Here is an 11,067-nt window from a genome sequence, read left to right on the forward strand (position 1 = left end):
CTTTCTTTAGGTTGGGAAAGTTTTCTTCTATAATTTTATTAAATATATTTTCTGGACCGTTGAGCTGCACTTCTCCTTCTTCTACTCCTATTATTCTTAGGTTTGGTCTTTTTATTGTGCCCCAGATTTCCTGAATGTTTTGTGATGAGAGTTTGTTGGATTTGCTGTTTTCTTTGATCAGTGCGTTTATTTTCTCTATGGTATCTTCAGAATCTGAGATTCTTTCTTCTATCTCTTGTATTCTGTTGGTTATACTTGTTTCTGTAGTTTCTATTCGTTTACCTAGATTTTCTATGTCCAACTGGCCCTCTGTTTGTGTTTCCTTCCTTGTCTCCATTTCAGTTTTCAAGTCTTGAACTGTTTCCATTAACTGTTTGATTGTTTTTCCTGGTTTCCTAGGGTATCATTCACTGATTTATTCAATTCTTCAAACTTTCTCTTATACTTCTCATCCATTTCTATAAGGGCATTTTTTACATGCTGTTTAAGGACGTCAATCACTTTCATAAAGTCCATTTTTTATATGTCTTCTTGATTAAGGTGTTCATGTCCTCCTGTTGTGAAGTCGCTGGGTTCTGGTGGTTTCATGTTGTTTTTCAGATTGTTGGGTGAATTCTTGCATTGGCGCCTGCCCATCTCTTCCTCCGAATGCTCCCCTAAGGATCTTCTTTTACAAGATCAGGTCTCCTTGCCCAGTGATGTACCTTCTCAGTGACGGCACTCTCCCGTGATGGCTCTCCTGGTGCCGAGATCCGATCTCCGTGCTGGTTGGGTAGCTCGTAAACAAAGCACCTACCTTGCTTGCTGCAGGCGGCTATTGAAACAGAGAAATTGGCTGCCCTCTGGATTCGATCCCAGCGCCCAGACAGGCTGAGCTGGGTGATGTTATTTGCCCAAAGACGGCAGGAAGGCAGAAGTGGGGAGGGTTCTGGATGCACGTTGGGTGAGATAGGAAGAGAGAGGCAATTTGCAGGAGTATAGGCCCTGCAGGAAGTAGTTCCTTGTCCCAGGCTGCTGCTGCGGGTCAGAAACTCACTCACACCAGAGATGGTTCTCCTAGTGCCAAGATCAGCTCTCTGTGCTGGTTGGGTCGCTCGTAAACAAAGCGCCTCCCACATCCATGAATTTTAACGATGAACACTTTCTTATCTCCTATGTTGAATATCGAGACTAGTTCCTGTCTCAGCTCCTTCTAGTCACTACCTCCCAATATCCTGACACACCACCACCTGCAGCTCTGTTGGAACATCATTTAGATGCAGCAGATGGAAAAAAAATTGCTTTTGTGTAGCATAAAGTTGGCAAGTTTCACTTACACTGTTGGTCTGATCTGAGGCTTGTTCATTCATTGTTGGATATGATTCGATGCTGTGACCCCATCTAAAACATAAATACATCGCCATCAAACATATGCAGAGCTTTTTCTTAGCATTGTCCCCTAAATAACACTGGGCACTGACCATTTACACACTCTTCCATTTCTATTAGCTGCAGTGCAATCTAGAGAGAGTAAAGGTTAAAAAACAACAAGGGAGAGTTGTTTGCAAACATTGCACTATGCTCCTCAAAAGCTCTCAGCACTGGAGGGTTGTCATGTTCCTGGGACCAAAAACCTATAGATGCCCTGATGGTTGCATTGCCAGGCATTTTCCCAACTGTTCGTACTGCAGTTATGAATCACATTCAGGACCACTACTAGGTGACTATCACTTTCCTTCCCATGTAACCCAGTGGGTGGGTCAGGGCCGTTCTCAGTGAATGTTGTCAGGAGGCATTGGACAGGCTGAAGCTGGACTGCAGGAAGCATGGTTCACCTGGCCAGACTGAAGAGTATGGGCATGGAACTAATGCACATCTGCATCTACATCTGTATCTATTATTGTTGAGATAGGGTCGTGTGCAGGTGAGACTGGTGAATTAACCTTCACCTCTTAGGTCCTCAGGAGAGAAAGGGTGGCCAGCGGAGGGATACCTATTTACCAGTCTGTGTCTAGGTGTTTTCACAGTGAAACAACAACGTCTGCACTGACTAACCACAACCCTCGCGCCCTTATCTTGGCAGCTTCGAGAAAAATATGGAGACGTGTTCACAGTGCACCTGGGACCGAGGCCCGTGGTCATGTTGTGTGGGACAGAGGCCATAAGGGAGGCTCTGGTGGACCAAGCTGAGGCTTTCTCTGGCCGGGGGACAGTTGCTGTGATTGACCCAATTATACAGGGATATGGTGAGATACGGGACACGGTGAAGTGGAAGATGTGGTCTGGGAAGATGTGGGTGAGAGGTGGAGCCTGAGCTGTGGGGAAGGACTCAGGGTCTTTGAACTTCTATTATAACCCAGCCAGGCTTCCCCTACATTCTTAGGTGTGATCTTTGCTAATGGAGAACGCTGGAAGACCCTTCGGCGATTCTCTCTGGCCACCATGAAGGACTTAGGGGTGGGCAAGAGGAGTGTGGAGGAGCGGATGCAGGAGGAGGCCCGATGTCTGGTAGAGGAGCTGCGGAAATCCCAGGGTGAGTCCCAGAGAATGGGCAGAAAGGAAAATGGTGACACAGGACCTGAGTGCAGAACCAAAGAAAGAGAAAGACAAAAGCAGAGAGACAGACAGACAGACACACACACACACATGCACACACACATGCACATACACGGACATCGGAAGGATGAGATAAGGACAGAGGTGGGAAGAGAATTACAAGGACAGGAAAGAAACGTGAGGTATTTTGTTTCCAAAATTACTCAGAAGCACGTACTGCCCATGGTGGTCACTTCTCTTCAGAAAATCAATCTGTGAATTAATTCTCTTTGTCAATTGGATAGTTTTGGTGGACACTCACCCTTTCAGAACTCAGAAGGTGAGGCAAGATGACCATGAGCTCAAGGCCAGCCCTGTCTACAATGTGAGGTCCTGCCTTTGATGTGGCTGTGGCTGAGTTGTGCAGAGCTTACAGCACCACATACAGTGGGCATGGTCCTGCATGTGTGTAATCCCAGCACTCCAGAAGTGGAGGCAGGAGGATGAGATTTCCAAGGTTCTCTTCTACTCCACAAGGTGTTCAAAACCATTTTGACTTAATCATTGTAATTGTTCCCTATCCTTGTCCCCCTCCACGATCTCATCAAAGGCAAACACAGACCTTAAGTCAATGAAGGGAAGGGATCAGGAGGACCTACAGACATGGGCGCAGCAGGGAACTGTGTTTTCTTCCTTGTGAGTGTGCTGCTGAGCAGCAATGAGCACAGAGGCTCATGGGAGTTTGATTTTTGAAAAAAATCAGAGGTACTCTGAGGGTTCTTTATGTTTGTTATATTAAGGACACACTGGTTACAAGACTGTTACTTGCACCTCCATTTCTTTACATGAGGCATTTGCTATTTCTTATTGATCTTTCTCAGAAGTGCTGAGAGTTCAGTGTGGAGAGGGGAGAGAAGAAAGGTGCAGATGGTGAGAAAAATAATGAGAGAAATAAGGCAGTGAGGGAGGAACCCAGAGGAAGAGAAACAAGCTGATAATCAAGCTGGAAAGGAACCAAGAGTGAAGCTCTGAGCTCCAAGAAACTATTTTCATAGGATCAGAGACAAACCAGTCTCAGGGTAAAGGGAAAGAGTAACCCAATACTGCTGTACCAACAACCATCCTCCAACTGCCAGGGTCCATGACTGAACCTGGCACACAAAGGCTGAAGACTCAGGGGCTGATGGCTTTTGGGAAACCACAGAGCTCAGAAGTGAGAGAAGAGAGGGATGGAGGAATTTAGAGAAGGGATGGAGGAAGTCAGAGAGCCGATGGAGGAAGTCAGAGAACCGATGGAGGAAGTCAGAGAAGGAATGAAGGAAGTCAGAGAAGGGATGGAGGAATTTAGAGAAGGGATGGAGGAAGTTAAGAAGGAATAGAGGAAAACCGGCAGATGGGTATGGATTGTACAGGGCTTGTAATTCACACAGCCATCGCTGAACCCTTCTGAGCACCATTCCTTCCAGTGGCAGTTAGCTGTCAGTTCAGAGTCAGTATGTTGTCCTGGGAGGAGGAGCAGGTGCAGACTAATTGCACTCACTCCACATCTTGTTCCTAGAATCCTAATTGCAGCCATGTTTCAGCCATGATTAGCTGAGCTTCCTTGGTGAAGGTGTATCCCTTTCTGTATATAGAAATATCATCCCATATTCTGTACAGTACTGAGGGAAGTTAAATAAAAGGATGCATGCATCTCTGAGTGAAGAGCCCAGACTCTTATGTGCAACATATGTGCAAATGTGTTGCTGTAACTTGAGCAGTGAGTGGTGGGGACAGCTTTACAGAGATGGGGCTGAAGCCAAATACTCCCCTAATTCTGTATTCCCTGTCTCTTCTCCTGTATTCTCTTTCAGGAGCCCCCCTGGACCCCACCTTCATCTTCCAGTGCATCACAGCCAACATCATCTGCTCCATTGTCTTTGGAGAGCGCTTTGACTACAAAGACCGCCAGTTCCTGCGTCTCTTGGACCTGATCTATAAGATCTTCTCGCTCACCAGCTCATTCTCTGGCCAGGTCAGTGGGTGGGAAGAGAGGCGCATCCAAGGCAGAGGAAAGAAAAGGCTTCCTTGTGAGTGTAGAAGGGAGTGTCTTATGGCTGAAAGAAGGATAGACAACATGGAAAAGCAAGGAGTCTGTGACCTGGAGGGACGGAATGAAGGAGGAACAGAAGGAGAGAGGGATGTTAAGCAGGGTGGAGAGACTTCAATGCAGAAATACAGAGCCATCCAGACATGAGAAAATGACGTGGGGGATGCAGCTCTACCTTAGAGGACAAAGGACACAGTCTTTCATGTATGAGCCTTTGAGTTCATCCCCAGGACTTGGTAGTGTACAACACATCAAATTCCAGCCTTTTGGTGTTAGAGACTGGGCTATCAGAAATTCTGGCTGATCCTAGGCTACATGTTGAATTTAAAACCTGCCTGGCATTAATGTGTTCAAAATACAATACCCCACAAATTAAGACAAAACAGCAAGGGGGGTTGGGAGAGAGAGCAGAGGGGAGAAAAGGGACACACGGAGAATGTAAAATGAAGGCTAGAGACTGATTTGAAGATACAGTTCAAGGCACGTGTATGTTTGGTGTGCATGTATGAGAGGGGTGTGTATGTGGGTGGATATGTGTGAGTGTGGGCGGGTGGGAGAGTGTGTGTGTGTCCGTTCCTTCACGACATCTGTGGACCTAGGAGCACTGCTTACTTTCTGAGATCTGCTAGTTCCAGGTGACCTCCTCAGTCCTTCTTTCTTGCAGATGTTTGAGCTCTATTCAGGTTTCCTGAAGTTCTTTCCTGGTGCCCACCGACAAATCTACAAAAACACGCAGGAAGTCCTTCACTATATTCGCCACAGCTTGGAGAAGCACCGGGAAACCTTGGACCCCAACAATCCTAGAGACTTCATCGATACCTACCTTCTACGCATGGAGAAGGTAAGTCCTGCGTCAATGAGAGGGGATGGCTGATAGTGAAGGCTGAGGATGTGAATGGAGGAAAAGGGAGCAGAGGATGGGGAGGAGAGACAAGAAATGGAGTGGAGGACTCTGAGCAAAGAACTGTGGGCAGAGGAAGTCGGGGTTAGGATTGGGAGACAGACACTTTGCTGTGCTCAAATCGAAGTCAAGGGTGCAAACATGCAGAGTAATAAAACCTTTAACTTGGAGAAGCAGAACCATACTCCAAGGAAGCACCATCAACATCACCACCAGCAGCACCAGCAGCAGCAGCAGCAGCAGCAACCACCCCCACCAATACCTGCAAATGGACAGCAGGCCAGCAGCCAGAATGAAGGTTTAACCATTGACCTGAAGAACTTTAGAAAACCAGGAGAGAAGACTTTCACCCAACGAAGCCGTCTCTTTGTGAGCAATCTTCCTCCTGACATCACTGAGGAGGAAATGAGGAAGCTTTTTGAGAAATATGGGAAAGCAGGCTAGGTTTTCATTCATAAGGATAAAGGCTTTGGCTTTATTCGCTTGGAAACATGAACCCTAGCGGAAATTGCCAAAGTGGAGTTGGATAATATGCCACTACGTGGAAAGCGGCTACGTGTGCGCTTTGCCTGTCATAGTGCATCTCTTACAGTCCGCAACCTTCTTCAGTATGTGTCCAACGAACTGCTGGAAGAAGCCTTTTCTGTGTTTGGCCAGGTGGAGAGGGCTGTGGTCATTGTGGATGACCGAGGAAGGCCCTCAGGGAAAGGCATTGTTGAGTTCTCAGGGAAACCAGCTGCTCGGAAAGCTCTGGACAGATGCAGTGAAGGCTCCTTCTTGCTAACCACATTTCCTCGGCCTGTGACTGTGGAACCTATGGACCAGTTAGATGATGAAGAGGGACTTCCAGAGAAGCTGGTTATAAAAAACCAGCAATTTCACAAGGAGCGAGAACAACCACCCAGATTTGCACAGCCAGGGTCCTTTGAGTATGAGTATGCCATGCGCTGGAAGGCACTCATTGAGACGGAGAAGCAACAGCAGGATCAAGTGGACCACCGCAACATCAAGGAGGCTCGTGAGAAGCTGGAGATGGAGATGGAGGCAGCACGCCATGAGCACCAGGTTATGCTAATGAGGCAGGATTTGACGAGGCGTCAAGAAGAGCTTCGGAGAATGGAGGAGCTGCATAACCAAGAGGTTAAGAAACGAAAGCAGCTAGAGCTCAGGCAGGAGGAGGAACGCAGGCGCCGTGAGGAAGAAATGCGGCGGCAACAAGAAGAAATGATGCGGCGACAGCAGGAAGGATTCAAGGGAACCTTCCCTGATGCAAGAGAACAAGAGATACAGATGGGCCAAATGGCTATGGGAGGTGCTATGGGCATAAACAATAGAGGAGCCATGCCCCCTGCTCCTGTGCCAACTGGGACCCCAGCTCCTCCAGGACCTGCCACTATGATGCCAGATGGAACTTTGGGATTGATCCCACCAACAACTGAACGTTTCGGCCAAGCTGCTACAATGGAAGGAATTGGAGCAATTGGTGGAAATCCTCCTGCTTTCAACCGTCCAGCTCCTGGAGCTGAATTTGCTCCAAATAAACGCCGCCGATACTAAATAAAAGTTGCAGTGTCTAGTTTCCCGCAAATAAAAAAAAAAAAAAAGAAATGGAGTGGAGGAGATGTAGAAGCATCTGGAAAAGGATGAAAATAAAAAGGAAGTGAAAATGTGATATGGAGAAAGAAGGGTGGGGAAGAAACAGAGTGAGGGACAAAAGGCAGGAAAGACCTCAGAGAAAGAAAGAGCCTGGGAGACAAGCCATGTTAACCTACCAGAGAGCACAGTAGAGAGAGAAGACAGAGCAGAAACCAAGTGACATTGTTGAGGACTGAGAAATGCCAGATGGTCCAGATAGTGAGACAGAAGGACAGTTCCCAGGATGTGTGTGCATCTCCCTGCAAGGCTCCAGTCACCCCTGACCCTCCCTTCTCTCTCCCATCTGGAACCAGGAGAAGTCCAACCAACACACGGAGTTCCATCACCAGAACCTCATGTTCTCCGTGCTGTCTCTCTTCTTTGCTGGCACCGAGACCAGCAGCACCACACTCCGCTTTGGCTTCCTGCTCCTGCTCAAATACCCCCATGTAGCAGGTGAGCCACCTGTGGCCAGTTGGGAAATCTTATAGCTTCCTTTTTCTGCAGAAAATTGTGAGGATGAAAAAGACATGAGCCTCTTACATCTGGCACTCTGAAGGCTTTGGTCTATTCTAACCTAAGGCAGTGCTGTGGGTGGTGTGTGAAAGAACACTCAGCTGGTCCATTTCCATTGTTTTCTGCTATAACTTGAAGGTTGATTCATCTGTTTATCCTTTCTTTCTCCCCTTCTTTCCTTCCTTCTTTCTTTCATTCCTTCCTTCCTTCCTTTCTTCTCTCTTTCTTTGCATCCAGCTGATACTCACTCATCTTACTGCCCATCCACCTGTTCATCTATGGGTATTCTATTCATGTTCCAACCATTATCTCATCATGCATATATTAATTTTTTCATTCACTTTTTATCTACACACCTGTTCGCCCACACATGTAATCCTCTGCCCATCTTCTCTATACTCATAGATTATTAATCCTTGATTCTTTCATCTCTAGTTGACTCAATGACATATATTTCATTAATTTTTTGGATGAATCAGTTTGTGAGTTTTATTCTTTATCATGGCTAGTTGAGCAGGCTCTCTTTCATTGATTCATTGGTTCATTCATATACAAATCTTCTCATTCTTTATTCCTTCCCACTGGCCTTGAATTCACTCTTCATGTGTCAATCCATTCCTTGGTTGGTTGTACCCATTGATCTATTTGTGTTTGCACCACTTATTGACTTCTTAATTGATTAATACAATGGATGAGAAGTGGGATATGGACATCCACTTTTTCTTTGTTCATTTCACTCACTCAGCAATCTTTCCTTTATTAACCAACCCATTGATCACTTGGCTGACTTACACACTCACATCCAAAGAATTTGAAATTGATGTGATGTTGTTGTGAGTTTGTCTGCTGTGTCTCATGTGTGGAGATGGGAGGACAACTTGGTGCAGTTGGGTCTCCCTGCACATTCCCGTGGGTTCTGATGTCAAAGCCAGGCTGTCAGGATAAAAATCAATGCATTTCCTCGGTCAATATACTCACCAATGTGTTCACATTCTGTATTTTGTTATTCATAGATTAATTTACTTCCCTTTTATTCCTGAGGATACAGCCTCAGATTGTTAGCCTGTATTTTTAATTTTTTTAACTAATGTTCATTGCTGTTTTGTCTGCATATATGTCTGTATGAAAATGTTGTATCCACTGGACCCAGAGTCACAGACAGTGTGAGCTGCCATGAGGGTCCTGGAAATTGAACCCAGGTCCTCTTCAAAAGCAGCCAGTGCTCTTAACCACTGAGACATTTTCTCTCCAGTGTCTGTTATGAAAGAACACAAATTATAACATTACATTTCAAATGCAGAGAATTCTTACAATCTTCCCCTCCAGCCCTCACTCAGATTGATAGATGAAAATAGCCCTTTGCTGTGGGTTTTCCTTTTCTCTCTTTTATGATCATGATGGGAGCTTTGGAGAGCATCTCTAACATAGCTCTAAAAGAGTCTCTAACATAGCTCTAAGCATGGCTGTAGAGACACAGGCCTGAGAGAAGCGCAGGTGTGTGTCCAAGAGTGCAGTGTGTCTTTTCAGCAGTGTCTCCTGGCTCTTTATTGTTCCTACACTAATGGCTCACAGAAAACAGGGTCACTATGCATTGCCTTCGTGAAGGGGGCAAGCATTGTCTGCTGTCTCCCTTTTCTGTGCAGAGAAAGTCCAAAAGGAGATCGATCAGGTGATTGGCTCACACCGCCCACCAACCCTTGATGACCGTACCAAAATGCCGTACACTGAGGCTGTCATTCGCGAGATCCAGAGATTTGCAGATATTCTCCCAATTGGAGTGCCACACAAAGTCACCAAAGACACTTTGTTCCGAGGGTACCTGCTCCCCAAGGTGAGACCAGCTGCGATTCCACATCTCTGCCATTGTCATCCTCCACTCTCCCAATCACCACCCTTGGCCTGTTTGTGGTTTCCCGGCATTCTGGGGTTCCCTAAAGACTAACTGTCTGCTTATGGGAGTCAAGGTATGCTAATATTGTCTCTCACACTGTCTCCTAGAACACTGAAGTGTACCCCATCCTGAGTACAGCTCTCCATGACCCTCAATACTTTGAACAACCAGATGCCTTCAATCCTGACCACTTCCTGGATGCCAGTGGGGCTCTGAAGAAAATTGAAGCTTTTATGCCCTTCTCTACAGGTGAGACGGACCTGTGCTTCATTTCCCAGACACTAGAGGGCAGGCTTACCCTCCAGGATACAGTCAGGACTAGGTCCAGTCTGTTCCAGCTGGGAACCCATTCCACCTGGCTACTGTCCTACTTGCAGTCATCCGATTTGACCAGCAGCATTTATTGAGGATGCTGTCTTTTTTCCTAGTGTGTATTTCTGCCTACTTTTGAAGGATGTTGTTTTTACTATGCTAACCCTACTGATTCATCAGCATAGGAGATCTTTCCGTCTTCTCATGTCTTCTCCAATTGTTTCTTCAAAGACTTGAAGATTTTATTGCACAAGCCTTTCACTTGCTTGGTTAGAATTACCCCGGGATATTTTTTTTTTATTGAAAAAATTTCTGCCTCCTCCCCGCCTCCCATTTCCCTTCCCCTCCTCCCACTCTACTCCTCTCCCCCTACTCGCACTCCTCGCACCTTACCCCCACTCCATTCCCCCTCCCTCTCCAGTCTGATATGCAGTCCATATTTCTTGCCCTGTGGGAAATCCAAGGTCCTCCGCCTTCCATCCAGGTCCAGGAACGTGGGCATACAAACAGGTTAGGCTCGCACAAAGCCAGTTCATGCAGTAGGATAAAACCCAGTGCCATTGTCCTTGGCTTCTCATCAGCCATCATTGTCCGCCATGTTCAGAGAGTCCGGTTTTGTCCCATGCTTATTCAGTCCCAGTGCAGCTGGCATTGGTGACCTTCCAATAGATCAGCCCCACTGTCACAGTGGGTGGGTGCACCCCTCGCAGTCCTGGCTTCCTTGCTCATGTTCTCCCTCCTTCTGTTCCTCATTTGGACCTTGGGAGCTCAGTCCAGTGCGCCAATGTAGGTCACTGTCGCTATCCCATCCATCGCCAGATGAAAATTCTATGGTGATATGCAAGATATTCATCAGTATGGCAATAAAATAGGGTCATTTCAGGTTCCCTCTCCTGAATTGCCCAAGAAAATAGCTGGGGACATTACCCTGGACACCTGCGAGCCCCTCTGGAGTCAAGTCTCTTGTCAACCCTAAGATGGCTCCCTTAATTAAGATACATCCTTCACTGCTCCCGCATCCACCCTTCTTTTATCCCAACCATCCCATTCCCCTTCTCACTTTTCTCACCCCAATTCCTCTTACGCCCATCCCAACCCACGCCCAAATTCCCAGTTTTTGCCCGGCAATCTTGTCTACTTCCCATATCCAGGCGGGTAACAATATGTTTTTCTTTGGGTTCACCTTCTTATTTAGCTTCTCTAGGATCA

At 46.6% G+C, this 11,067-nt stretch overlaps 3 protein-coding genes across 3 annotated transcripts in view; all 3 read left to right on the forward strand.

Moving 5' to 3' along the window:
* LOC126491014 (cytochrome P450 2B1-like) overlaps positions 1 to 11,067 on the forward strand; it is a 37,168-nt gene that overhangs the window by 11,475 nt on the left and 14,626 nt on the right. Inside the window, exons 2-8 of the mRNA XM_050126393.1 lie at positions 2,063 to 2,225; positions 2,363 to 2,512; positions 4,368 to 4,528; positions 5,268 to 5,444; positions 7,454 to 7,595; positions 9,299 to 9,486; positions 9,654 to 9,795. Of these exons, the coding sequence (XP_049982350.1) occupies positions 2,063 to 2,225; positions 2,363 to 2,512; positions 4,368 to 4,528; positions 5,268 to 5,444; positions 7,454 to 7,595; positions 9,299 to 9,486; positions 9,654 to 9,795 (1,123 nt within the window). The remainder of the gene's footprint in view (positions 1 to 2,062; positions 2,226 to 2,362; positions 2,513 to 4,367; positions 4,529 to 5,267; positions 5,445 to 7,453; positions 7,596 to 9,298; positions 9,487 to 9,653; positions 9,796 to 11,067) is intronic.
* On the forward strand, positions 5,499 to 5,948 carry LOC126491019 (non-POU domain-containing octamer-binding protein-like). Its single transcript, XM_050126399.1, has one exon. The coding sequence runs from the start codon at positions 5,499 to 5,501 to the stop codon at positions 5,946 to 5,948; it is 450 nt and encodes a 149-aa protein (XP_049982356.1).
* On the forward strand, positions 6,036 to 7,061 carry LOC126491018 (non-POU domain-containing octamer-binding protein-like). The gene has a single exon (XM_050126398.1). The coding sequence runs from the start codon at positions 6,036 to 6,038 to the stop codon at positions 7,059 to 7,061; it is 1,026 nt and encodes a 341-aa protein (XP_049982355.1).

This window comes from Alexandromys fortis, unplaced genomic scaffold (genome assembly GCF_014885135.2).
Source record: "Alexandromys fortis isolate MF-2015 unplaced genomic scaffold, M_Fortis_MF-2015_v1.1 scaffold_240, whole genome shotgun sequence".
In the NCBI taxonomy this organism is placed as follows: Eukaryota; Metazoa; Chordata; class Mammalia; order Rodentia; family Cricetidae; genus Alexandromys; species Alexandromys fortis.

Excerpts from the sequence above, each read along its gene's own strand:
- LOC126491019 (XM_050126399.1), top strand. The coding sequence starts at position 5,499 with ATGGAGGAAAAGGGAGCAGAGGATGGGGAGGAGAGACAAGAAATGGAG.
- LOC126491018 (XM_050126398.1), top strand. The coding sequence starts at position 6,036 with ATGCCACTACGTGGAAAGCGGCTACGTGTGCGCTTTGCCTGTCATAGT.